The 24,698-nt window shown below is 38.7% G+C and overlaps 1 protein-coding gene and 1 long non-coding RNA gene across 4 annotated transcripts; both read left to right on the forward strand.

Moving 5' to 3' along the window:
- The first annotated feature begins 2,602 nt into the window (after nt 1-2,602).
- On the forward strand, nt 2,603-12,551 carry LOC115736858 (SPX domain-containing membrane protein At4g22990-like). 3 transcript variants are annotated; one of them, XM_048285192.1, is made up of 12 exons: nt 2,603-2,806; nt 3,041-3,111; nt 4,494-4,552; nt 5,131-5,251; nt 6,197-6,508; nt 6,679-6,783; nt 6,924-7,378; nt 8,355-8,656; nt 9,565-9,749; nt 10,492-10,682; nt 10,807-10,940; nt 11,958-12,551. In XM_048285192.1, exons 3-12 carry the CDS (start codon nt 4,500-4,502, stop codon nt 12,194-12,196), a joined length of 2,097 nt encoding a protein of 698 aa, XP_048141149.1. In that variant the 5' UTR covers nt 2,603-2,806; nt 3,041-3,111; nt 4,494-4,499; the 3' UTR covers nt 12,197-12,551. The 3 variants fall into 3 exon arrangements, with proteins under 3 accessions (XP_048141149.1, XP_030524568.1, XP_030524569.1); XM_030668708.2 differs by lacking the exon at nt 2,603-2,806 and having other exon boundaries at nt 3,042-3,210; XM_030668709.2 differs by lacking the exons at nt 2,603-2,806; nt 3,041-3,111 and adding an exon at nt 3,844-3,989.
- Nucleotides 12,552-13,810: 1,259 nt separating this feature from the next.
- Nucleotides 13,811-14,917, forward strand: LOC125316598. Its single transcript, XR_007199732.1, has 2 exons — nt 13,811-14,331; nt 14,574-14,917. It is a non-coding gene; the product is annotated as an uncharacterized LOC125316598 (long non-coding RNA).
- The last annotated feature ends 9,781 nt before the right edge of the window (nt 14,918-24,698 follow it).

Consider the following 24,698-nt stretch of genomic DNA (forward strand, 5'->3'; position numbering starts at 1 on the left):
TCTTACGGTACAAAAATTAATTCGAGGTAAATGTTAGTACGGATGTACCACTTTGAGAGTTCTTATGACATAAAAACTAATCTACGGTAAATATCGCATGGGTGTATCAGTTTGGCTTCTTAGCGATATTAGCTCATTAAAGAATGGAGCTGTCACGCGCACGGGACGAATGTCTAGAATGTTCCTGCATCGGAGCAATGTTTCAACACTTAGAAAAGGGAGCCAGTCGAGCGGTCAAAACCTTCGGCTCGAATGAGGTCTTCAATCCGCAACGTCACCTCTCGCTTGGAATACATAACTTTTGGGAGCCATGCCGTCAATTTGCAAGTGGCCTATCCCATGGCGACATGATTCGCTCGATTTCACGGGATTAGTCGAAAACCGAAAGAAAAATGTTTTGCTTTGCGAACTATCATCAAGGCCAGCCAACAAATCCTGAATGTCCCCGAACTTGGCAGATCATTATATTGATCAAGTGCATAGCACTCCGGATTCATCCGAACCGTCGATATTCGGCAGGACATACATACATTTCTCCTCCGAATTGGGCGATTCTGAATATTTCGGAAAGGCATGCGGAGGAGGCGAGAAATGTATACTTTCTACTTACCGTAAACCAAAAATTAAAAAGCATCGCATGATTTCTAACAAAGAAAAGAAGAGACCAAAATGTAATTTTAAGCTAATTAAGGCAACACGTGCTGAGATTGAAGTGTTCTAAATCGGAATATCACGGGCATCCTCCCAATGCAATACGACAGGACCCGTAAAGACTAAACTAAGAAATCATGGGGTCATATTTATGGAGGATGTTGACTAGATTCGTCTGAATCTTCATGATTTTGACTTTTATATGGTAAGGTCGTACTCTCTGGCATCAATGATCCGAGAATGGGTTGCCCAATTTGGAGAGGAAAAAAAATGTAAATTGAGTGACTTTTGTTGTTTAGTTAGAACTATCACTTTTAGAGAGGGTAAATAGGCGAATATAATCAAATTTAATAAATAATACAAAAAATTAAAACTTCAAGTTTAATAGGAGCGGATGTGGTGAACAGAATTTGTGCAGTGCTTCTGTCATACAGTTAATAGAGGCAAGTAGACAATAGAAAAAAAATGCATAACAGTCTATAGTAGTTCCGCTTTTGGTCAAGCTTACGTCTACTCTCTCATACTAACAGCCTCCTGGATGTATTCCACTAAGTAATCAAATAGAAGATTATGGAAAAATGTGATTGCCACAAGCACTTTCATAGAAGCGACTACTATCTCTATTAAGGCTATCTCACTCTACACACTCGGACTTCGTACAACGGTTGATCTCACTTAAACTCAAGCGGATAATTGAAGCAGATAAAACTTTCTTGAAATATGGATATTGATCTCTTAATCTCTCTTACTTCTCTTCAAATTTGTGCTCCTTATATACTCTTCGTCCCCATGCTTCCCACACGATTGAACCATATTGAGGATCAATTTTCAAAACTAACTGTTAGTTGATTGATGTAGAAGGATCATGTAACCGTTGAAATAGAGAGGATTAGGAGGATTTGTTCGCTCATACAATCAAATCCTAGAATCCTTAAATCAAGCTTCTAACCAAAAAAAAAATATCTATAGGGTAATTGCCAATCAATCAAGAGTTCTCATATAGAAAGTTATGAGAATATCTTTGTCATTGATAACTTAGAAACGCAATCCTAACTAAATAGTTGACCGTTAGTTATGGAACTTTAATCTGCTAAAGAATCAATAATAAGATTCAATAAACAGTGAGGATTAATTAAAGATCGAAATATATCTTGCCATATGAATCTCTCGTGAGTTTGCCTCTGCCCATAAATCATGCTTCTATTAGAATAAAAGTGTTAAACACATTAAATAAAAAAGGCATAGAGATATATTTATAAAATATCCTCATAGTATAGATCAAAATCTTTTCAATAAGGTATAGTAGTTTTGTTTCCTTCAATATAAAATATAATTTCTCAATAGCTTTATTTGTCGGGTTAATAAATCTCTTAAGTAATAAATGTTTGTATTAGTATTGTTAATGACTATTATTCAAGATACTTAATAAAAAATGCTCCATTTTTTTGTTTGGGACAATGACATAAATAATATTTGAACTTTTATTCAATGCGCAATATAGGTCCCTAAACTTTAATCCAATATACAATATGATATATGAATTTTTGAATTATTCAAACTACCGGTACATATTTAATTTAGTCTCTGAATTATATGAAAATGTTTCATGTTGTCCCTCTACTAATTCAAAGTTCGGGGACAGTATTAAACACGTATCAAAAGTTCGGGGACTATATCGAACAAATTAAAAGTTTATGGGCGACATTGCATATTGATCTAAAATTGAAGGGTTATATTAAATAAATTAAAATTTTAGAAATCGCATATCTTTTCTTTTTTAGGCTTAAAATATAATTTGCTGCTATTGACTCCGACCCCCACCAAGCAACCGAATTTTCACAGCCGCCCCCCCGCCATTTCGCAAAACAAAAATCTCTCTCTCTCTATAAACTCGAAAAGCACATGATTGATCACCAACGCAATCATTGTCGAGCTGATTCTGAGCTTCGGACCCCTCAATCCTCTCTCGCTCGCTCTTGCTCGCTGGCGTCGAGTGCCATACGAGCCAAGCTCGTCATTACGTGATTTCGTCGCATCACTCTCCGTCTCAGCTTCGCGACGTCGCTTCGTTCTCGCCTGCAACTCCCTTTTGAAAGCGTTGCGCAAGCGATCGTCATCGGCAAAATTCTCTCCGCTCTCCACGTCTGGTTTTGAGATATCTCTCTCGTTTTCCTCTCTCGCGCGTGCTCTCTCTTTTGTGCTCATCCGCAAGGTTTTCATATGCGTTTCACGATTCGGAAAGCGATTGCAGTTTTTCCTTTCTTTTTTTTTTTTTTTTTCTGGCGTTTTTCGCTGGTTTTTTGTTTCTTTTGTTTTTGTCTTCATCGTTGTCCGCCAGAGAAAACAGAAAAAAGTGATGCCACTTGTTTTGTGTCTGTTTCAGATTCAGGTCCGTTCGTTGATGGTCATCTAAGCTCTGTTTTTTTATTATCGGAAGGAGGTCTGCTGAGCTCGCGCTGAGTAAATTTCGTTCTCCGGCTCTGGGAATCAGATTTTAACGTTGCGCGGGAAGTTCAGTGCTCTGTTTGGTCGAGAGACGCAAAATTCAGAGAAATTGAGGTGCATCATGGGTTCTTCCCTCCTCCTCTTCACCCCCACCCCACCCCCCCCGGGCCCCGCGGCCCTCTTCCTCTTTCTGCCGTTCCTTTTTGGTGCTTAGAAGTGCGAGCTGGTTCATGTTCTTTTGCTTCTCTTTTCCGTATGTTGTCTCGTTGCCTGCGGAGCTGCTCGTCCTGTGGGACTGTTGAATTCCATGTGGTGGATGTTTGATTCAGCTTCTCTCTTTCATTGGTTCTTCATATGACATTCTTTGTTTGCTTCGAATTCACAGATATACAACTCTCTGTTGTTACTTCTTTGTGTGTTGGTGAAGAGTGTTGCTTTTTACTGTGGTTTTCACTTGAAGCAGTAGTGTCATGTTTTGGCGGGCGTCATTGAATTCCAATAAATGCAACCGTGGTTTAGATGATAAATGGACTGTTGTAAGATGTGGGTTCCTTATTATCTTTCTTGACTGTGCCTAAGTCAGCTGTTGAAAAAGCAGATAGAATTTTCCTTTCAGATCTAGCTGTATGAGACAGTGGACTAAGTGGCATGGGAAATAGTTAAGTTCATTTGACATGAAGTTTACTTAGTGGGGAGAAATGTTTTAAAGAGGCATAGGCTGACAGATACTTTGTCATGCGTCTGAAGAAGGAAAATATGCAAAAAGTTTGACGTGATTATCAAGCCAACTAGGTGCCTTCTCTGCTTATTCGTTTCAAAGTGTACTACTCTCTTGCAGCTGAAGTAAGAGCTGCCTCCTGAATTGAACAGACTGAGTCAGTGCTTTAATACTTTTTAGTGCTGTTGGTAACCTGCTGGCGTGACCCTGAAAAATTTGCACTCTTTGCATACACTCATATCATGCAGGAATATGAACTAAATTGGATTGAAAAGACAAGTAAAGCAGGTGATCATGTACTGTTCTATCTAACTTATAGCTAGGACTATTGACCGTGTTACGTTTTTATGGTACTTTAACAGGAATGATAATTGTACTCTCAGAGGAGACAAGTGCACCGTCTGCTATCACTGAAACTGCACTCCCCTAAAACTGTTTCAATATGCATTTATTTTCACATTCCTGCTCTATGTACGCTTGACACGGTATAAAGTAAAACCCCTTGTTATTGGTGCATCAACTTACTGGTCTCCTGACTTTTTATTATTTTCTTTCCTCTCTATTCTTCCTATTAATGACCAGCTCATGACTCGTGATTTCATCATGATTGCAAAATTGCAATATTTAGCGTCTTTTTTATTCATTATCTATTCCCTTATCTCTTACACTTTGTTTGCAGAGAAAGATGGTTGCCTTTGGCAAAAAGTTGAAGGAAAGGCAAATTGAGGAATGGCAGGGGTATGTCTGATACATAGAATGTGGTTCCATTGCCCTTTTTATGTGCTCAAGTCCTGGGGACACTAATCAGGCCAGGCATTTGTGGTGTCTGATAACCATCCCCTGTTGAGATTTACAGCTATGCAATTTGTTTCTAGATGGATGTTATATAACCTCTCTGATGTTTATCATTGTTGCTCAGTCAACAGTTCCCTTCCCTCCTTGAGATGTCAAATATTGAAATTTTTTCTCAACTGTCACTATCAGTTTTCATATTCATCTAAACTCACGTAAGATCTTTATGATGCATGCGTCATCATGTCAGACCTTCAATTACAACTGCAGATTTCAAAATGAATCTGTCGTATCATGTACCAGTACTTTATAGGTCCTGCATGATCGCTACGTTAATTTGTCTCATCAAACCAGCCATGTCATTGGACAAGCTCAAATGCATGTATAGCGGAAAAAGGGCAGGGGAGGTAGAAAGGTCACACTAATTGTCTAAAGCATTGTACTTTGTGTTACTTTTTGTTACTTTCACATATTTGTACATTGTGAAATTTTCTCAGAATTTGGTATATTCTGTTTCTTTATAGATACTATATTAATTATAAGATGATGAAGAAGAAGGTGAGACAATATGCTCAGCATATTGAGATCGGAGCACAAGATCGTCGGCATGTACTCAAGGATTTTTCCAGGATGCTAGATAACCAGGTATCAGATCTCTTGGAAATGTGTACTTGTTTGTGGGAGTCGGGGCTCTAGTAGCGCAGTAAATGTCAAATTCATGCTTAAAATTCAGGGTGATTGTATCGGATGCAATAAATCGGTTGGCTATTTTATTATTGTCTGACTCAGGAGTTATTTTTTATGCGATTCATTCAGTTTTGCTTTCCTATGACAGCAGGTAAATTTTGATGTAGTCATGAAGTGTTTTATGCAATTGATTTAGCAGGTTGACAAAGCAACTACCCTGTACCTGCTTGTCTTTATCCTATTGAACGAAAAAAATATGTATTTGCATTTTGAAGATGAGGAAAATCATCTGTTAGAGTCTATGCTGGGGAAGAAGTAATTTTTGTTTAATTGAACATTAGCTGGTTAAGAGCCATAGTGCTCAACCAGAAAAATATAATGTGCATGTACTACTCGAGTACTTCTGGCTTTTATATCTCTCTCTTAGCTTGCAGGTTCATATGACCACTTCAAAGGAAGTTGCAATTTTAAAGTCATGTTAGTGAGTGCTAAAAGGGTATAGTTAAGTATGCATAATAGGAAATGAGTTGATATTCAATGCACCGACCATAAATACCACGAGAGAAGCGAGTACTTTGAAAACTGGAAAATTCCTTGGTTTGTTACTTTTGTAAAAGTGCAGTCAATGCACCCATAAAAAAATCCAATCTCTTTAGTATCTCATGGGAAATATATGGACATGATGCTGTGCATTCTGTACTTATTCCTCTTGTTTGAACAATGTATCATGTGAAGTAAATTTAAAGAGGTAAGTGGTGGTGTAGGTGGTGTGTTGTGTTTGCTTGAGAGCATGTGTGCACAAGTAATTCTTTTATAAATCAATAGAACAAACAATTTCTCATGCTTTCTCCCTTCACTTGAGTCTATGAGGTTCCAATTGTTTACTTCTTCTTATAATTCCAGATTGAAAAAGTTGTCCTTTTCCTGTTGGAACAACAAGGCCTACTTGCAAGCAGGATAGCTAAGCTCGGGGAGCAGCAAGAAGCTCTTCAGGAGCAATCTGATATATATCAAATATCTGAACTAAGAGAAGCTTATAGAACTGTGGGACGTGATCTTTTGAAGCTTCTTTATTTCGTCGAAATAAATGCAATAGGTTTGCGTAAGATACTGAAGAAGTTTGATAAGCGTTTTGGTTATCAATTCACGAACTACTATGTCAAGACTCGTGCAAATCACCCTTATTCCCAGCTGCAGCAAGTGTTCAAGCATGTGGTAATATGCTGAAATGGATTCATCTTCTTTTGACTCTTCTCACTTATCTAAATTGTTTTAGAAGATTGTGATTTTGAAATTAAATGGACTGCATTGCACGTCCTCTACTGCTAAATGGACAGTCTGTGTGTAGACTTTGATTGTTTAAGATTTTTCTATGTGCATTGCAGGGAATAGGGGCTGTAGTTGGTGCACTTTCACGTAACCTAGGCGAACTTCAGGACCGCCAGGGAAGCTACATATCAATATATGACCAGCCACCTCTTCCTCTCCAGGTTTTTCTTCGAATCTGTTCTCTGTTCAACTTGCTCAAGTAGCTCATGTCGCTAGCTTACTGCTTCTCTGCAGCCACAAGTAGATCTCTCATGTGGGGATCCAGTCTTGGATTTTGTTTCATTATGACACGTGTCTGCAGGATTCTGTCATTGACTCGATGAAAGCTGCTGTGGACAGATTAACACATTCAACTAACTTCCTGAACTTTTTGGCACAACATGCACTCATTTTGCAAGAAGAGCTACCTGCTCCTATCGATGAACATGCTGAAGATCAAAGTTATCATTTTATGTCTCTTATGTTGAACTTGGCCAACACATTCCTTTATATGGTCAATACATACATCATTGTCCCCACAGCAGATGACTATGCCCTGAGTCTTGGAGCTGCAGCAACAGTTTGTGGTATTGTGATCGGAGCAATGGCAGTGGCACAGATATTCTCCTCAGTGTATTTCAGTGCTTGGTCAAATAAATCATATTTCAGGCCTCTTGTATTCAGTAGTATTGTTCTCTTTGTGGGCAATATCATGTACGCGTTGGCATATGATCTTGATTCCATAGCAGTCCTTCTTGCAGGTCGGATTTTTTGTGGGTAAGTAAAATGTCTTTTTCTCATCTTTTCTCACGAGTCAATGCTTTGATATGAATAATAAATGTTTTTCTAGTTCATTTGACCAATATAAACTGTCATTTATCATGGTTCCTCATGTTCATGACTCTTCTTGTACTTCTTGGAAACAGAGGTACAACTAGCTATTTGGATTGCCTTTTATGTTTAGAGCAGCTGTTATAATGGGATGAGATTCAAGGAAATTGACATTCTTATAGCACAACTGCGGATTCAAAGAGAGCAGAATCTCTATTGCCTATTTTTGTGATTTCTGACTCGAAATGAGGAGGCTGTCGCTGTACATCAGCTATGGAATTAGTTGGCTAGTTGTTTCTATTAATATGAGTCGTTTTCATCTTTGTAACAGTGGTACACAAGGTTCCATTGATGATCCAGTTAGCTTTTAGCATCCGAATCAATGGATTATACTAAATAACCGTTTTTCTCAATAGCTTAAGTCGTTTGCTCCGATATCATGCCAGACTGCATGCACAACTACGAATTTTGGAAGTTTTAAGGTATTGAAAGGTGCGGAATATTTTCTGTATCTTAACAGATTAGTTGGGCTCCTAAGATTTCTGACCAAAACCAATTATCTTCAGATAGAATAGGACCGGTTCCCTGTCTTATGCTCTTTTCGGTTCTTGTATTGGCCAAATCCCAATTTTTGATAAAGCACTGGACAAAAGCAAGAAGCGAAAAACAAGTACAAGGTTGAGGTTCATTCTGTCCCCCTCTGGTGGAGTGTGCTCATTGTCCTCATATAATTTGGCCATAGCTTTTAATCTCACTGCAGTGAAATGAAATAAAAGGAGGCTATTGACTTGAAGAAACCCCAAAGTATCAGATAGTGGCGGTTTTGCATCTGCTTTTGTACTTCCTAGATGAAGAACTCTGTGCAAGTTCATCTGTGATGGGAAAGTAAAAGGTTAACAAAATTGCATCTCTTCAATTTCAGGTTAGGTTCTGCTAGAGCTGTTAACCGGCGTTACATCAGCGACTGTGTGCCATTGAAGATCCGCATGCAGGCCTCCGCAGGTTTTGTCAGTGCAAGTGCTCTCGGGATGGCTTGTGGCCCTGCTCTTGCTGGAATACTTCAATACAATTTTAAGATTTACAAATTCACATTTAATGAAGAGACTTTGCCTGGATGGGTAATGGCTGTGGCTTGGCTTGTATACTTAATGTGGTTGTGGTTCTCGTTTAAGGAACCTTCTCATGAGGTGGAGGCAAATGAAACACCTCAGGAATCAAATTCTGGTACATGGTTTTATCACATTTTTCTTTTATTCTGTATTTGCTGGTCATGTCCTTGCCTAAGATGTCTTGTGGAAGCACTTTCATTTAATATAATCCTTTTAGACTTGATAATGTTGATACAAGGACATCCTGTCAAGTAAATGGCTTAGAAGTATTTGTTGCTCCATTAGATCTTAATTTGTGAAAATCAGAGCATACCTCTTTCCATTTGGCAAGGAGGGACATGTGCCATTTGGGCATTTGTGATCCTTAGGTTGTGGAATGCTAGCACCTTATTCAATGGAAACCAAGAAGATGTAGATCAGCTGGGTGGTGGTTTTGTTGGCATCAAGGGGTTTAAGGTCGTGCTTAATTTGCTTGTTTCATCAAGACAAATATTTGTGAGATAAACTGGAAGCTGTGACCTTATCCACGGGATCTCAGTAATTGACTGTGCGTGTGATATCAGGCAAACTGCAAATATCTCCCCCACAAGCCTTTTTTTTTTCAATTTTGTTCCCTAAAACCCTTTGAAACCCTCCCCCCCCGCGGCCGCTCCCCAAAAAAAAAAGGTTCCATTTACTTGACATTTTGATTTTTCTAAGCAGGATTGCGGTAATGTATCCAGCAATTTGGCTTTTGCCTGTCATTCTACCACTGCACTATATGTCTGCCAGAGGACTAAATTATAACAGGTTTCCTGAAGGTCAATTACCATAGTCCGGATAATCATGTTGTGTTAGATGATGGGATATTATCTGTGACTGGGACAAAAAATATTCATTGTGTTATTATCGCGGAGTGTGTTCTCTGTGAATCTTCTTTCAAGCTAAAATAATTGCTCAAGTAATTGTAGCTCTTCCATTTCTCCCCAAGAGTGTTGTAAGAATAAAAGAGTATTTCAGAATGCATTAACTTGCTTATTGCAGAACCAGCAGAGGGTGATGCACTGGAGGATGGCATAAAAACACCATTGCTTATCAGCTCAGAAATAAAGGAGCTAGATGAAGATGGTGATGATGAATGTAGAGGAAGTGACGAAGCTCCTGAAGAATCCCGGCAAGCAGCAACTTCACTTCGATCAGCATATAGATTATTGACACCTTCTGTTAAGGTTTGCCATTCCTTCCTACAGCTTTTGAAGTTTGACTCATAAATTGTCTTTCTTTTTCATCATAATATGACACTGAAAAGCTTAAATACGGAAGGTGTTCAAACCAGCTGTTAAGTACGTCCACGTTATTCAGGCAGCTAATAATATCATCTGATCCCAGTGTGAGGATTTGCCGTAGTCCTAGGATTTAAACATGGATATGGACATTTTCAATACATTGACCTAAAGGTTGCACACTGAGTTAGGAATTTTTTTCATTCTCTATGGGAGGGGCTTATGCGAGGTGATCGTTATGGTTATGCATCTAGCAGACCTCAAATGGTAGGCTTCTGACTGTGGAATATTCAGCACCTTTTAGTTTTGTGCATCGGTACTTCACTTGGTCTTGAATTGTCACATGATGTGGCTCACATATGAAGTACTAGGCCACCTTGAAAAAGAAGCTGGAAAGGCTTACATTCATATTGTGATCATGCCAAGAGCTTAAACTTGGGCTGCATCTTTGAATGTTCCATCACACATGGATATTTTTATTGTTCAGCTAGTCAAATTGTTACCGTGCCTATTAATTCCGACTTTCCTGCATATTTGTATGTCGTTACAAGCCGCTGGTGAAGGGAAGTCTCTTGATTCTTGATCCTTATTCTTCACCTAGAATGTTTTCAGGTTTTATATAATTTCTTCTGGAGCCAAAATACTTTGTTCAGAATATCCTTTAATTGAAGATTTTTTTGTCTAACAGGTACAGTTACTGATTTATTTCATGCTAAAGTATGCAATGGAGATACTACTTTCAGAATCGAGTGTCATTACCACATATTACTTCAGTTGGTCCACAAGCAGTGTTGCCATATTCTTGGCGTGCCTTGGCCTAACAGTTCTCCCCATAAACGTCATTGTTGGAAACTACATTTGTAACATGTTTGAAGACAGGTAAAACGGAAAAATTTGCCTCTTGTTTTGCTCATTATATTTTTCCGATTTGGGATAAGTTCATTGTAATAATTCTCTCCAACCCAAAAATAAATTGTCATCGTTCTTGGTGATTTGACTGCAGGCAAATTTTATTGGCATCTGAAATTGTGGTTTGCATTGGCATACTCCTAAGCTTTCATGTGTTCATTCCCTACTCTGTTCCACAGTATGTCATTTCGGGACTCATCATGTTTGTTTCGGCCGAAGTGCTTGAAGGTAAGATTTTGTTCAAGTTTGTCAGTTTATAATTTCTTAGGCACTGCTAAGCATACCATAGTGCTGCACTCAAAGAGCTTACTTCCCTTAAGATGAGGGAAAAGGATGGAAAGACGGTGCTAATATTGCAGGCTATTGAAAATAGAGAGCTTACAGATTTTTCTAATTTGGACATGCACTGCACCTGCGGGTTTGCAGGTTCCAGGATGGGAAGGATATTTGCCCTAGCCTGAAGCCTGTTCCAGGATGGGAAGGATATTTGCCCTAGCCTGAAGCCTGCTTTAGGTACTAGGGAGTAATAGCATCAGAAGTCTATCATACTCTAGGCAGAGCATGAACTTAGCCAAGTTCGTCAGAGAGAGAGAGAGAGAGAGAGAGAGAGAAATGGAGTTGGAGATTTGTTATTTCCAATGGTATTGGAGCTTGCTGAACACTTAAATTGCAAAAGATTATCCGGGGTGGTATCATTTTGCAGGGTAGAATGTAGGGTGGTATGACCCCAAACCTTGGAACCTACCCTGTACATACGGGTTTCAAAATTTTGGAACCTAGACCTACCTTGCAAGCTCTAGTATCCACCTTAGAACCTATTTGACCATGCTTGTTCTGCAGGGTCTGCAGATTCCAAAGGTTCTGCTGCACACCCCTCACTGCACCTCTATGGTGTGAATGACTCATCAAATAGCACGTGTTGGTCTATTTAATGAAATATACAAGTGAAAAGGGGAGTATGTTGTTCCAGGAAGTAGAACCAAACCATTAGGATACTGGTCACATTTATGTCGATTCTAATGTATATTTCTCTGTTATTTGGCGACTTAGTGCTCCTTCACTTTACAATACTGGAGAAACTGTCCTTTACTCTTGATATTTACACTCATAGACACCTAACATGAATGGCAAACACGATAACTAAAATACACTTGAGTCCGATTGAGCATCACCTCCAAAGTAGCTTGCTCTTGCTATTATGTATTAGATTGTGTAATGTTGACCTCATACTCCTCATCGTGTCAGGTGTGAACTTGTCGCTACTATCTCGTGTCATGTCTTCTCGGCTTTCAAGAGGAACGTACAATGGTGGCTTGCTTTCGACAGAAGCTGGTACCATCGCTCGTGTTGTGGCAGATAGCACCATAACTCTGGCTGGGTACTTGGGCGACAGCAAACTCCTGAATGTCACTCTGCTTCCTTCACTCTTCATATGCATCTCATCCATCATCGCCACCCTCTGCACCTACAATTCTCTCTACTAGACTCCTCTCGTGTAAACATGCCCGTATATGTTTTTACGCCGTCTTCATTTTTTCCCCTATATTTCTCCTCATCTTTTTCTCCTTCCATTTATTTTTATTCCTTGACATGTAGGGTTCTATAATTGAGAGTTTCATGGGCTTTCCTCTCATATTGGATTGCAATAAGTTTTGAATAATCGATGTCAAAAAGGTTAAGCGCAGAACAGCTGGGGAATCAGAATATAGATCACTTCTCTAGTATTTCGTCTTTGGAATTGCTTAGTGTGAAAGAGATGCAGAAATCTGGAAATACTACTTTTTCTTGGATAGCTACATTCATTCCGCTCTTCCATATGTGATTGATTACTCAAAGAAATTTTGGGTCCCTGAACAACTTCTTCTTCTTCTTCTTCTTCTTCTTCTTCTTCTTATGTACTTGCTTCTGAAAATTTAGACTTGACCTAATAAATTTATCTTCGTTTGCGAAATATGTCTTGAATAGATTTTCCCTCTTCTATAAGAAAAAGTTGCATACTGCCTCTCCTCCTTTTCCTTCCATGTGACTTGAGATGGTAAAAGAGAACACGTTCTAACGAATACAACTTTGTTATGTAAATTACGTGATATTGTTGCACTTGAAGAGCCACAAATTGGAGGTACTTCGCTTATTTGCGTGCATCAGTGAGCTAGATATGCACTCAATTCTCAATCGACTGGACCTCTTGGAATAAGTTAGTAGCAACGGCTAATTAATACTCCGATTGTATGCCATTTTTATAGATTTCTTCTCGCAATATATCGACCATTTTTCCCCCTTCTGCCAAATGGAAGTAACGAATTAGCAGGTCAAAAATTTCATTGACGCAAACAAGTTACATTTATATATTTGACGTACACGAATTACTAAAAAATTATTACTGCTTACCTCTCGAATTCAGACTGTAGATTCATGACAAGTCTGTGTAACATTTGACCTTTTTCATTTTATTCCGTGCGTATGATTCGTGTGTCCGATGATGTGGGATGGGAGAGACAGTGCGATGGTGGCCGCACGGAGGGTTGTTTTCACTATAGCAAGTGAAAGATATATTACGAAGTGATACATAAGTATAGACTCTCAGGCAAAAATATCATTAATTACAATGGTCTCTTAGTATGTGCAATTCTTGAATATTAAAGGCACCCAAACAAATAACCATGATCAAGTCGACGTCAGTGCAAGCTCTTGACGAATCTCTCCTCTTCCCCGTACCTAGCTCTCGTAATGTGTTGCCAGTTTTTCAATCTAGAAGTCCGATCCGGGTTTTGTTGTTAAAACCGAACAACCGTTCGGTGCTGACGTGGCTGCCGCGTGGCCACCACGTGTTACACTCGCGGCGCCACGTCAGTTGCTAAAAAAGTTTTTTTTTTATTTAGAAAGGAGGACTTAAGATTTAAGGAAGGACGAGCTTACACTGGGTAAGGCCTTTTACCTTAACCGGTTTGCTCGCTACTTTCTTCCCTCGAAACAAAGACGGGCATCAAATTGACCTGCGAAGAATATGGCAAAGCATATGCCTCCCACAGCCGGATCTTGCAGCCACCTTCCCATGAGAAGAAAACCAGGCATCTCCCTCAACTTTCAACCTCAGAGAGAGAGATGTCTCCATCATGGTTTGTAGAATCTCAAGAAGGGATTTTGTGTAGAGGAAGCTTTTGCCAGCGGACAAAAGAGTGAAAGGTCTTCTCTGCATGGAATATAATGTGTAGAAAGCATGGGCACTCCTCACACACATTACAACAGTATATCCTATAGCATATGCCTTGTCATCAAGCACCCTCTCCTATCTTCTACCCCGAAAAAAATGGAAAAAAAAAAGAAACCTAGAAATAATAAGAGCTTCTCTAGGCCTATATATATATATATGAATCTCTCCAATGGGTCTTTCAAATAATACGTTTTGTTAGGAGTTTTGAAATATATTGGGTTCGTATAATGTCTGTTCACATAGGTGAGCGAACTCGTTGTAGGGCTTCTCTCCTTTGGCAGGCAATCCATGGAAACAAAACTAATCGGAAGAACGATCAAGAATGACCCGCCAAAGGAGAGTTGCCCTCCAACTACTTCAGCTCTATCATTGCCGAAGAAATGCTTGCATTTTCATAAGTAAGCTAAGGTACGATATGAGTGTTGACCTGTTAAGGTTGTGCTACTATTTATTTGCTTACTTTTTGCGTTATCTGTTTTCGGAATTCCTTATTAAGGTTGTGATTCTGTTGCGAGCCATTGGCATCTTATGTTCATTTTATCAGATTGGATAGTTGTAGTAGAATTACTGCTCGAGGAATCCTGATGATCGATTGCATTTTACCTTGATGTCGAACCACTTATTAATTCCATTGATCTTGATTTTTGCAGCAATTCAGAGCTTAGGGTTCAAAACTCATAATTCACACTATTGGAGAGGAGATAGTTTTGACGCCGTAGGAAGGCAAGAACCACGATTGAGATGAACTTAGAGCGATTGATTATCCCGTTAGCTTTCGCAGTTACAAGGAGTAATTATCATATAACTTCATAGCCGAGACTCTGATGGCTTTTTGGCAGCAAAAACTGAGCGTGCATACAAGTTGATGTTTTGAATTTATTTGGAGGAATCAGAATAAAAAGACCGATAGTAGTTTAACCCAAGACCCCATCCATTGCTTCTAATTCACCATTATTAGGAGTCTAGTTATATAGTAGCCCTAATATTATTGTAATTTCTTTCTGTTTGCTCATCGTTGTGTACGACGTACGACAATACCGTCCTCATTCGACGATTAATGAGCGCAAAAGTAAAAAGAAATGGAAGAAGCTCTAGGGTTTTCTTTCCTTGTGCGCAGAATGAGACTCGATGCACATTCGAACTGACTAACTGGATCATACATTTACTCGTTCTTTCTCTAATTTGATCCGTCTTTCATCAGAGCTGACGATGAAGTTCCTTTTAACCCGATTCCGGTGGCCCATTACTAGTTGCTTATTTGCTCAGAAAGATGAGCACTGAAGCAGTTTCTGCTTAACGATATCTGCACAATCTATCATTTTATGCACGACTAGGATGTCTAGATTATACGCTCGCTTGCGGTGTGTGTTCAACCCTGAGACCCGTACTAGTTGTTCCAATGCTCATTTGTGTCGACGGGCGCGTATGATCTCGATCAATGGCCCGTTTTATTTTCATTTTCGCTTCTTCCTTGTCTAGTGCCCGGCATAGTGTGGATAAGAGAGGGAGGAAAGCTCGCCATTTGATGGGGGTATGGTGTAACCTCTCGAGTTTTCACGTGTCGAACCGAGCTCAGAGAAGTCGGTATTGTATTTGTCGGTATTTTTTTTTATTTAATTCGATCTTAATGTAAATTAAATGAACCATAACTGTGTAATCCTATTCCTAATAAATTGACCCCCAAATAGCATATCCAAATTATAAGAAAGCCTATAGAAGCCACAATTGCGCAATTGAAACTTTCCCAATTTTTATTTGTTCGAGTATGTAAATAAATCGCAAATAGGGTCCAAGTAATAAATGCCCAAGTTTTCTTTGGGTCCCAATTCCAATCCCCTCTCGGCTCAATGAGCTGCTCGAACTGCATGGTCTTTAGAATCGCCATCGTGCCAATCACAACACTTTGCAACTCTCGTCGAGCCCACGAGCATAGAACCAACGCGATTTCCGCGTGCATTCGTGTTATATGCGAACTGTATCTCAGAAGAATTAGCCACAAAATATTGCCAGACAAACAAGACTCTTAGGAAGCAATCCAACTGATCAGCCAAAAGGAAAAAAAACGGAAGAAAAGGAAGATGAAGCAGGGAAACATGACCGTGGCCGGCCATGATCGGCCCATGTCGAACAAGCCCGCCCAGAAGCCAACCAAGAAAAGAACGAAAGAGATTTCTGGCAACATGCAGAACCGGAACGCTGGATCCAAAAGAGACCGGTCCAAGTCCACAGCTCTGCAATCGGAATCATCTCCTCCAACGATCTCACGTGTGTCCGAGACGTCGGACCGGTACACGTGCGGCTAAAAACACTACTTACGGGAAAAAAAACAAACGAACAAACACGTAGCTATCTACAATGAACAAAAGGTAAAACCGGCTCGTAGCTGCGCCACGGTTTAACATGCGAGATTGAAGACGTTCATAAGGCACGATGAGGCGGTCATCAACCAATGTACCCTTTTACTATCTGACAATTATGTCAAATTGTCGATCATTCGACATGTAAAATAATAATAATAATAATAATAATAATTGCGCCATGACGAAGGTGATATCACGACTTCTTTTCCGTTTCGATAATCTAAAAGCACCGGCATAAAGACTCAATCATTCAAAGGCTTGTGAAATACCTTACAGGCCACAGGTATCGATTCGGTCCAATCAATCAGGCAGGTATAGGTAGCCCCGATCGAGAGAAAATTAACAATCGGTTTGTGAGGTTCGAGCAAATGGGTTCGGTTTTTTAATCCACCGCACTAATCTTGGAGGGCCGACAACGTGGTTCTTAACATTTTTCTAATTTCGTTGAGATTAAAATGGCGAAATCATATAGTTTTACGTCACGTCACATCAAACATCGCTAACCATATAATTCATGATGCTTAATTCATTATCAGAAGAAGAAGAAAAGACGCGCGGCACACTTTTCACGCAAATCATGTACGATCCGACCCGGCCTTTAAGCAAGAGTAGTTGGGATGAAAGGCCCTCGTGCATGCGTACACGTTCGGTGTAAATCGAGCCGAACGGAGCATCGTTTAAAAACTCTCCGTCCCTCCCGCCACGTGGCAAGGTTCTTATTGGAGACTATATAAGTTTGGCGGATCTTTTGACAAAAGCACGTGCGCTTTGCAATTACTTTGGTTGAAATATTATTCATGATCGAATTCACAACAGGTCTCGAGTGATTTTTATATTCATGCGGTCTCCTTCTACTTGATAGTTTTATTATATAGCTTGCATGCGAGAGGAGTGTTAAAATATTATCACACATCGCATGAAAACGGGTTTAATCTCTCTCAATTCCCTAAAGAATTCTCAACTTTAGGCCCAATCTCAAATCTACCTCGAATTTTTTTTATCTCGGGTAAAATCCCCAGCTGTAGTTCCAGTCCTAAATCTACCCCGAACTTTTTTTCTCAAAAAAAAAAGAAAATCCAAACTTTGGGTACAGTCCCAAATATTCCCCGAATTTTATTTTGTCTTAAAAAAACCCATAAATTTTTAATGTATTTTCAAATCTACCCAGTGGTCCAATCCCAACTTGACTTGGCATTTTGACATCGATTAAAAAAAAATCCACATTAGCAAAGTAATGGGCGATAAGTACGGACCGACGTGGCATTTCAATATGGACATTGAATCCACCTCAATAAAGAAATTCTCAAAAATGAAATTGTTCTAGGATTTGAAAATTTGGGACAAATAATGGTGATTTTTGGTCAAAGGGCTAATGGAGCAAATTTTAGATTAGAGCAAACACTGGTGATTTCAATGTGGACATTGAATGCACCATTTCGATTGGTCACATGCTGCCAACGTCATCAACCAATTTCATTATGGTGTCGACTCTTCTACATAGTTGCCCAAAGAGATTTTTTTTTTTTGGCCAAAAGAGATTTAGGTGGTTGGAATCGTGTGCACCTTTTCTACCTACCACCGGCTTGCCCTGGTTGGGGGTGAAAGGAGGAAAAAACAAAGAGAGAAAAGAAAAAGAGAAAGAACATAAAAAATTATAAAAAAAAAGTCATAAAAAAATTCAAAAAAATATTAAAATATTGGGTCGTCCGTTGGCCGGCGTCCACATTAGCCTCGACCGGCTAAAATTCGCCGGATAGATTGAAATGACACAACCGTAAAAGGTTTAGGATTGGATTGACAAAAAAAAAAAGGATTTAGGACTGAATCGGCACAATTGCAACCGATTTATGACTTTTTTGGTAATTTTTCCCCAGGTTTCGTTAACTTGAATAAATGGAAGGACATCATTGAGCATTATCACATAATTTAAGGATCAAATTGAACATTTACCGATAGTTCGGGTATCACAATGAACAAATTAAAAATTTAAGAATCACATTACGGATTAGACCAAAATTATAAAACTATTTATATTATTTTTCCTATAAACCCTAGTGGTGATGGTGTTTTGGGGTAGTTTGTTGAAGGGAGGCGTTTAGTTGGTGTGCTTTAAAGGCTAGATGCAACTCGCGAATAGCATCATGGCCAAAACTCTAATTTCTCTTTGATATATATATATATATATATATATATATATATATATGAAAACGCAAAGGAAGAATATATTATAGCTGAAATCTTGAAATTGGTTCTCAACTGTTTTTTCAATTTCATTTTAATCTCCGAGCTTAGTGTGACCTTTTCCGCCAATCGCAGCCGGCCTCGTGTACCTTTTTTTTTTTTTTTTTTCGTGCTGATGCAAACCAGTATAAGTCCCAACAAAATGATAAGCTGCTTTCATAAGATTTCGATGTGAATCAAACTTTTTTTTATTTTGGGTCAAAGATGTGAGCCAAACTTACACCCCGATATACACGAAACAAAAATCCCTTTTTCTTTTTTTGTTTTTTGTAACCTTCGCACAAAGTAATTAACGTTAATTACCGACCTAGTCCGCCGCCTCCATACAAGGTCAAAGTCGCCGGCTCTAAGTAGCGTATGGAGTTCGTATTGAACCCCCCCACCCAAATTTCCTTTTTCTGCTCCGATTAAAGAAGTCATTTTCGTGGCCGTTCAACTTTGGTATGCCTTTCGATTATCAAAATTCGATGGTTGACTAAGTTCTGTGACAAAATCCATTGTCGAGTGAGCCGGACAGTGTTGACTTTTTGGTCGTTAAAGACCCATTTTTTTTTTTTTTTAAGTTTTAATACTATCGGTGCGAGTTTGACCCTTTTGTAGCTTTGCGGGTGGTGGAAGGAGAGGTTTGGGGATTTTTTGGAGAGAGCATAATCGATATTCCGAATTGATTGCATCGACCATGTTCTCTTCCTCGTCCTTTTTCCGATAATTAAGAAGCTTTTTTTTTTGTCGTGCGAATGGGGGTCGGCTTCGAGGATTCGCAACTTCAAATTGATGTCCAAACCGAATCTCACGTTCATTTGATTCTAATGTCCGTCTTTGTATTACCAGATATGCATTAGTTGCTTTGCGGAATAAGAATCAGAAAAAGTCATAAACTTATTTGCATTTGTACCAATCCAGTTATAAATCTTTTAATTCTAAACCTTTTCGTATTTTGCCATCGATGGGCTCCCCTTGCCGGATCTGGCGAGGCCGACCCTTGCCTAGGCCGGTGCGAGGATCATCACGCCACCAGACACAAGGGCAAGGGTGAACCTCATCGGCATGGCTTGTGGCCGGTGGCAAAAAGAAAAGGAAAAGGACAAGAAAAATGAAAAAAATAAAATAAAAAATATCTACGTTAGTGCCGGTCGTGCCATGTAAGAAAATCGGCATTCACATTAGTAATTTTCTATCTAAATTAGTAGGATGGACTTAATTGGTAAAACGTGAAAATGTTTAGAACTTTATTTATACTTTTTCTGTTGCTTTGCTCGCTATTCGATTGCGCGAGGTGTTTGTTCCATGAATGGATCCTTCAAAAATGTTACACGCATCGGTTGTGGGTTTGATGATCAAGTTTTGTTTCTTCTTCTTCTTTTGTTTTGTTTTTTTTTTTTTTGGACTGATGTGATAATATGCCTGGAAACTCGTATTGAGCCATCGTACCGAAAGACGAAAAATGCTCGGGGAAAAAGATTAGAAATTTTGACAAATGATAATTAAAAAAAGCGAGATATAAAAAAAAATTATGACCCATAAGGTTAAGCTAGTACATTGATTTTGATACTATTAATCCTTATTACTTCGCCAATATGAAAAATGCAACTAATCAAATTTTCTCTAGATTTATTATTATTATTATTATTATTATCATTTGGGGGGGGGATTTATTTAGGGATAATACCACGAAAAGTCTCAAACTGGTACATATGTGACAGTTTTACCCCAAACTATTTTTTTAATCATGGAAAACTCCAAACCGGTACATATGTGATAAATTTACCCTAAGCTAATTATTTTTACCATGAAAAATCCTAAATTGATATACATGTGACAAATATGGGGTAAAAACCCTAAACCGATACATCTATTAACTGTCATATGTCATCCAACTCAACAATTTAAAGGTTAGATTTAACGAAAACTAACGGAGGGTAAATTTGTCACAAGTATACCGGTTTGTGATAAATTTGTCACAAGTGTATCAGTTTATGATTTTTCGTGGTAAAAAAAAAATTTAGGGTAAATTTGTCACATTTGTATCGGTTTGGAATTTTTCGTGGCAATAACCCATTTATTTATGCCTCTGAATTTGATAGTGACAAAGGAATCCATTTTTTCCACCCCAATGCACGTCAAAATCAAACGATGCCTTGTCAATTTGAGGTTTCTTTCGACATCTTACCTAACTACGAGCGTTCTTTTGAGCTCAATTTGTATTTATCAGGTTGTTTCTGGCGGTTAGCTGCCAACTAATTTAAGAAATAAAGGCGAAACATACATACGGACATATAAATTTTGTACAAATGTCATTAAAATTTGTCAATGGAGGTAGGGTAATATGTTCCTCGCCCCTTGTCATGTTGATTATCTCAACCATAATTGTACGACGTGTCAAGTATCACATAATAGCGCGCGTTATCCACACGAGCCTAAATAGCGGCACTTCTCCCCTATTATTACAATGTTTTGTTTCGAATTTTTTCATTATCGTCTTGTGTTGTCTTATTCAATGTAATTATCCTTGTATCTTGGATGTCACGTATAATTTGCCGTTGAGGTACTCGAAAGTATTGCCGTACCTCCATATGTATAGTAGACTCTCACGTACGAAAAAGTCAAAAAATAAATAAGAAATCGTGGGCAACCCTACAATTGATCGAAACACTTACATCGAAGCATGATTCAATATATTACGGGGTTAATACTATCGAAAACCCTATATCGGTACATTAGTATTATATTTACCCCCTTGTGAAACCGTGTTCGTGTTGCACCGAATTTCTTCCTCGAGATATCCATCAAACAGTTAAACAGGTAAAGATTAATACCACGGAAAACCTTAATCGGTACACATGCGATAAATTTATCCAAAACTATTTTTTTTACCATAAAAAATCTTTAACCGGTACACTCGTGACAAATTTATCATTAATCGGTACAATTATGATAAATTTGTCTTCCGTTAATTTTTGTTAAATTTAGCCATCAAATTACCGAGTTAGATGGCACATGACAGTTCATGGGTACACCACTTTAGAATTTTTACACTATGTTTGTCACAAATGTATCAATTTGAGATTTTTCGTGGTATTAACCCAATTTAACGAAGGGTAAATTTGTCACATGTATATCAGTTTGAGATTTTTAGTAGTAAAAAAAATAAGTTTGGGATAAATTTGTCACAAGTATACCAGTTTATGATTTTTTATGGTAAAAAAAAATTAGAGGTAAATTTGTCGCAGATATACTAGTTTAGGATTTTTCACGATAAAAAAAAAGTTTGGGATAAATTTGTCACGGGCGTACGGGTTTGGGGTTTTTCGTGATATCAACCCAACAGATAATTTACCATCGAATCGATACCATTTGTTGAGAGCGCACAATAAAAATCCAAGCCCATCAACAGATTTGATCAAATCCATCTTTACTTAAAATTTTAAATCAATAAGATATGGATCAATTAGTATGTATTAATAGATTCACATCATATCAATTCTTCGATCGCGAGATTTTTTTAACGCACACATTTTCAACCGGACGATGCGAATAAAGATGCGCATGCAATGGTCTTTCAGTCAAGTATTACTTGCGATACTCTCATAGTCTCTGTTTTTCTTCTTTAATCATAAGAAGAAAATAATTAATGCAAATTTCTCCACGCGCTCCCAAACTCGATGAAATGAGCAGCGCACGCACAACTAACGAGGCCCAAAAAAAAGCAATATAATAAAATAAAATAAAAGAACACTTGAGTAGACTTTGTCTGACTTTTAGAGCAGTGGGAGACTTTCCCCACGTGGGAAACAATAGCTCGGTTCCCCTTCACCAACCCCGCCGGGGGAGGCTTGACTCGACTTGCGTCGCGGGTGCATTATGTTGACCGATCCCGTCCCTCGGACACGGACGGCTCAGATCCGCCAAACCGTAGGGCGTGGGGCCCCCCCGACACCAGGACTAATTTAGCGAGGCCCAATTAATGATGCAGTCAAATTTGGTTGTCCGGATGGAGGGACCATAATGTAATGCGAGCGAAAACCAACATCTACGGCTATCTAATGCCAAGTGCCATGGGATGAGATATTTTTTCCTTCCCCTATTCTTGGGTCGGCAGCCAATTTCACGACTAACGATGTCATTCCATTTTCGATCCCGATTGACGACATGTCAGTTTGCGTTCGAGAATCGAAATTAATTTGATGACTTGTCTCGGTCACGTTTGCCGCGCTCTCATTTTTACAGTGCGGCCTATGCCCTCATAGACATGCTCGAGGAGCCGGTCACATGACCCTCGATTGACGACGTGTCAGGTTGCGTTCGAGAATCGAAATTAATTTGATGACTTGTCTCGGTCGTGTCCGCCGCACGCCCATTCTCACGGTGCAGCCTATGCCCTTATAGACATGCTCGAGGAGCCGGTCACGCGACGCTTGTGAAACTCGCGCATAAACAACCGGTATCGTCAGCGAGGCTTTCCTAAGTTGGATTTGACGGCATGTTTCGGTCGTCTGTCGAGGTGCTCTTCAAGTGCTCATCTCAATTTAGGCATTTAAGAAATGTGAGATGGGTGGATGTTCTTTTAGTAAAATTTGTTGTGACCTTACTATCCTTGAATTGAGCCGATTGCTTGACGTAATGTGTTAAAAGAAAAGAAAATTGACTAGTTCGCGATCTCTACATACATCTCGAGTTATCGCCATTACAATAGTTTCTACGATAGAGCAATGATGTAACATGGCACCAAGTTTCCTCATGTCGCCTTTGACGCAAAATTATATAGGAAAATACTTGCAAAGACTCAGGCGATCCTGTCAAATATTAATGGTTGTGATTCATTCGATTGTCTTGGCCGTTTGACTTATCCCATGAATCTGCCGAGTCGCGCGATAATTATATCCAAAAACGCACTTCATTGACAAAAGAGTGCATCTCTCGGGTTCATAATCAGAGGGCAATGGGTTTTTTTAAAACATAAAAAGATCAAAATCAAGCAGCGACCGAAGAGGTTAAAAAAAAAAAAAAATTTGCTCATCCACGTCAGCAGATCGCGCTGGTGGGGCCCGTGGGAAAAAAGAGCGTTGGCTTCGCTGTCCGAGCAACAGTGGATTCCTCACTTTTGAGAATGACCCGGACCGTCGTCTGTAGATCTGACAGATTCTTGTTCCTGGTTTTTCCTCCTCCTTTTTATTTTCGATGCCGCTCTTAAATTTTGCAGGAGTTCAGATGAGCCGTGGCCTCATGGCCCAACCACAATCACAACCAAAAACAAATTAATTCCAACTGAAGACGGTCCGGTGAAATCCTAAATACCTTTCAAAAGACAACCATAAAGACGGGTACTTGATCCCATATTTTTTTCCGAGAACGTTTAATAACTACAAAAATTTTCAAATCAATATATCTATAATAAATTTACTCAAATTAATTTTTTTTGAACACTAAAAATACGGAACCGATACGCCCGTAACAAATTTATATTCACGCAATTGGAGACTTGCGACTCGAATAAGAAGCGCGAGATAATGAATTTGTAGTTATACACGTCCTCAATATTTGGGTATTTCAATTTAGTATTCTCGCAAGTCACCGGGTTAAAAATCGCATTAAGCCGTCCAAACATGTTAAAGTCAATCAATTTGTTGCGCAACAACTACTTTTTTTTTTTGGGAATTTTATATTGCAATTTATGCTCCGTTTGTTTCACGAAAAATGAGTGATTTGAAAGATATTTTCCTCCAAAATAATTGCTTATATCACTTATATCGTCCGAAGTAGTTAGTCAATAAAAAATATTTTCATCAACTACAACAGTTTACGTTTAAACATTTTTGTGAACGACGAATATTATTTTTGTAAGTGATATATGCGATCATTTTTAAGAATACATTTTTTAAATCATTCATTTTTAATAAAACAAACGGAGCAGTGTGTTTCGTAAAAATAAATGATTTAAAAAATATTTTCCGAAAAATGATGCTTCTATCGCTTACAAGGACGAAGGAAAGAAATTTTTTCATCGTCCACAGAGATGGTTAGACGTAAAATTTTGTCGATAATAAAAATATTTTTATTGATTGAATATTTCAAGTGATACAAATAATTAACTTTTGAAAAAATAGTTCTAAATTATTCAATATTTGGGAAACACTAAACAGACAGAGCCTACTACTTTGTCCCTGATTTTTTTTT

This window comes from Rhodamnia argentea, chromosome 9 (genome assembly GCF_020921035.1).
Source record: "Rhodamnia argentea isolate NSW1041297 chromosome 9, ASM2092103v1, whole genome shotgun sequence".
NCBI classification, from domain to species: Eukaryota; Viridiplantae; Streptophyta; class Magnoliopsida; order Myrtales; family Myrtaceae; genus Rhodamnia; species Rhodamnia argentea.

Excerpts from the sequence above, each read along its gene's own strand:
- LOC115736858 (XM_048285192.1), top strand. The coding sequence starts at position 4,500 with ATGGTTGCCTTTGGCAAAAAGTTGAAGGAAAGGCAAATTGAGGAATGG. Across the intron at positions 7,379-8,354 it reads GCAGGTCGGATTTTTTGTGG|GTTAGGTTCTGCTAGAGCTG; the intron begins GTAAGTAAAATG and ends CTTCAATTTCAG. Across the intron at positions 9,750-10,491 it reads TATTGACACCTTCTGTTAAG|GTACAGTTACTGATTTATTT; the intron begins GTTTGCCATTCC and ends TTTGTCTAACAG.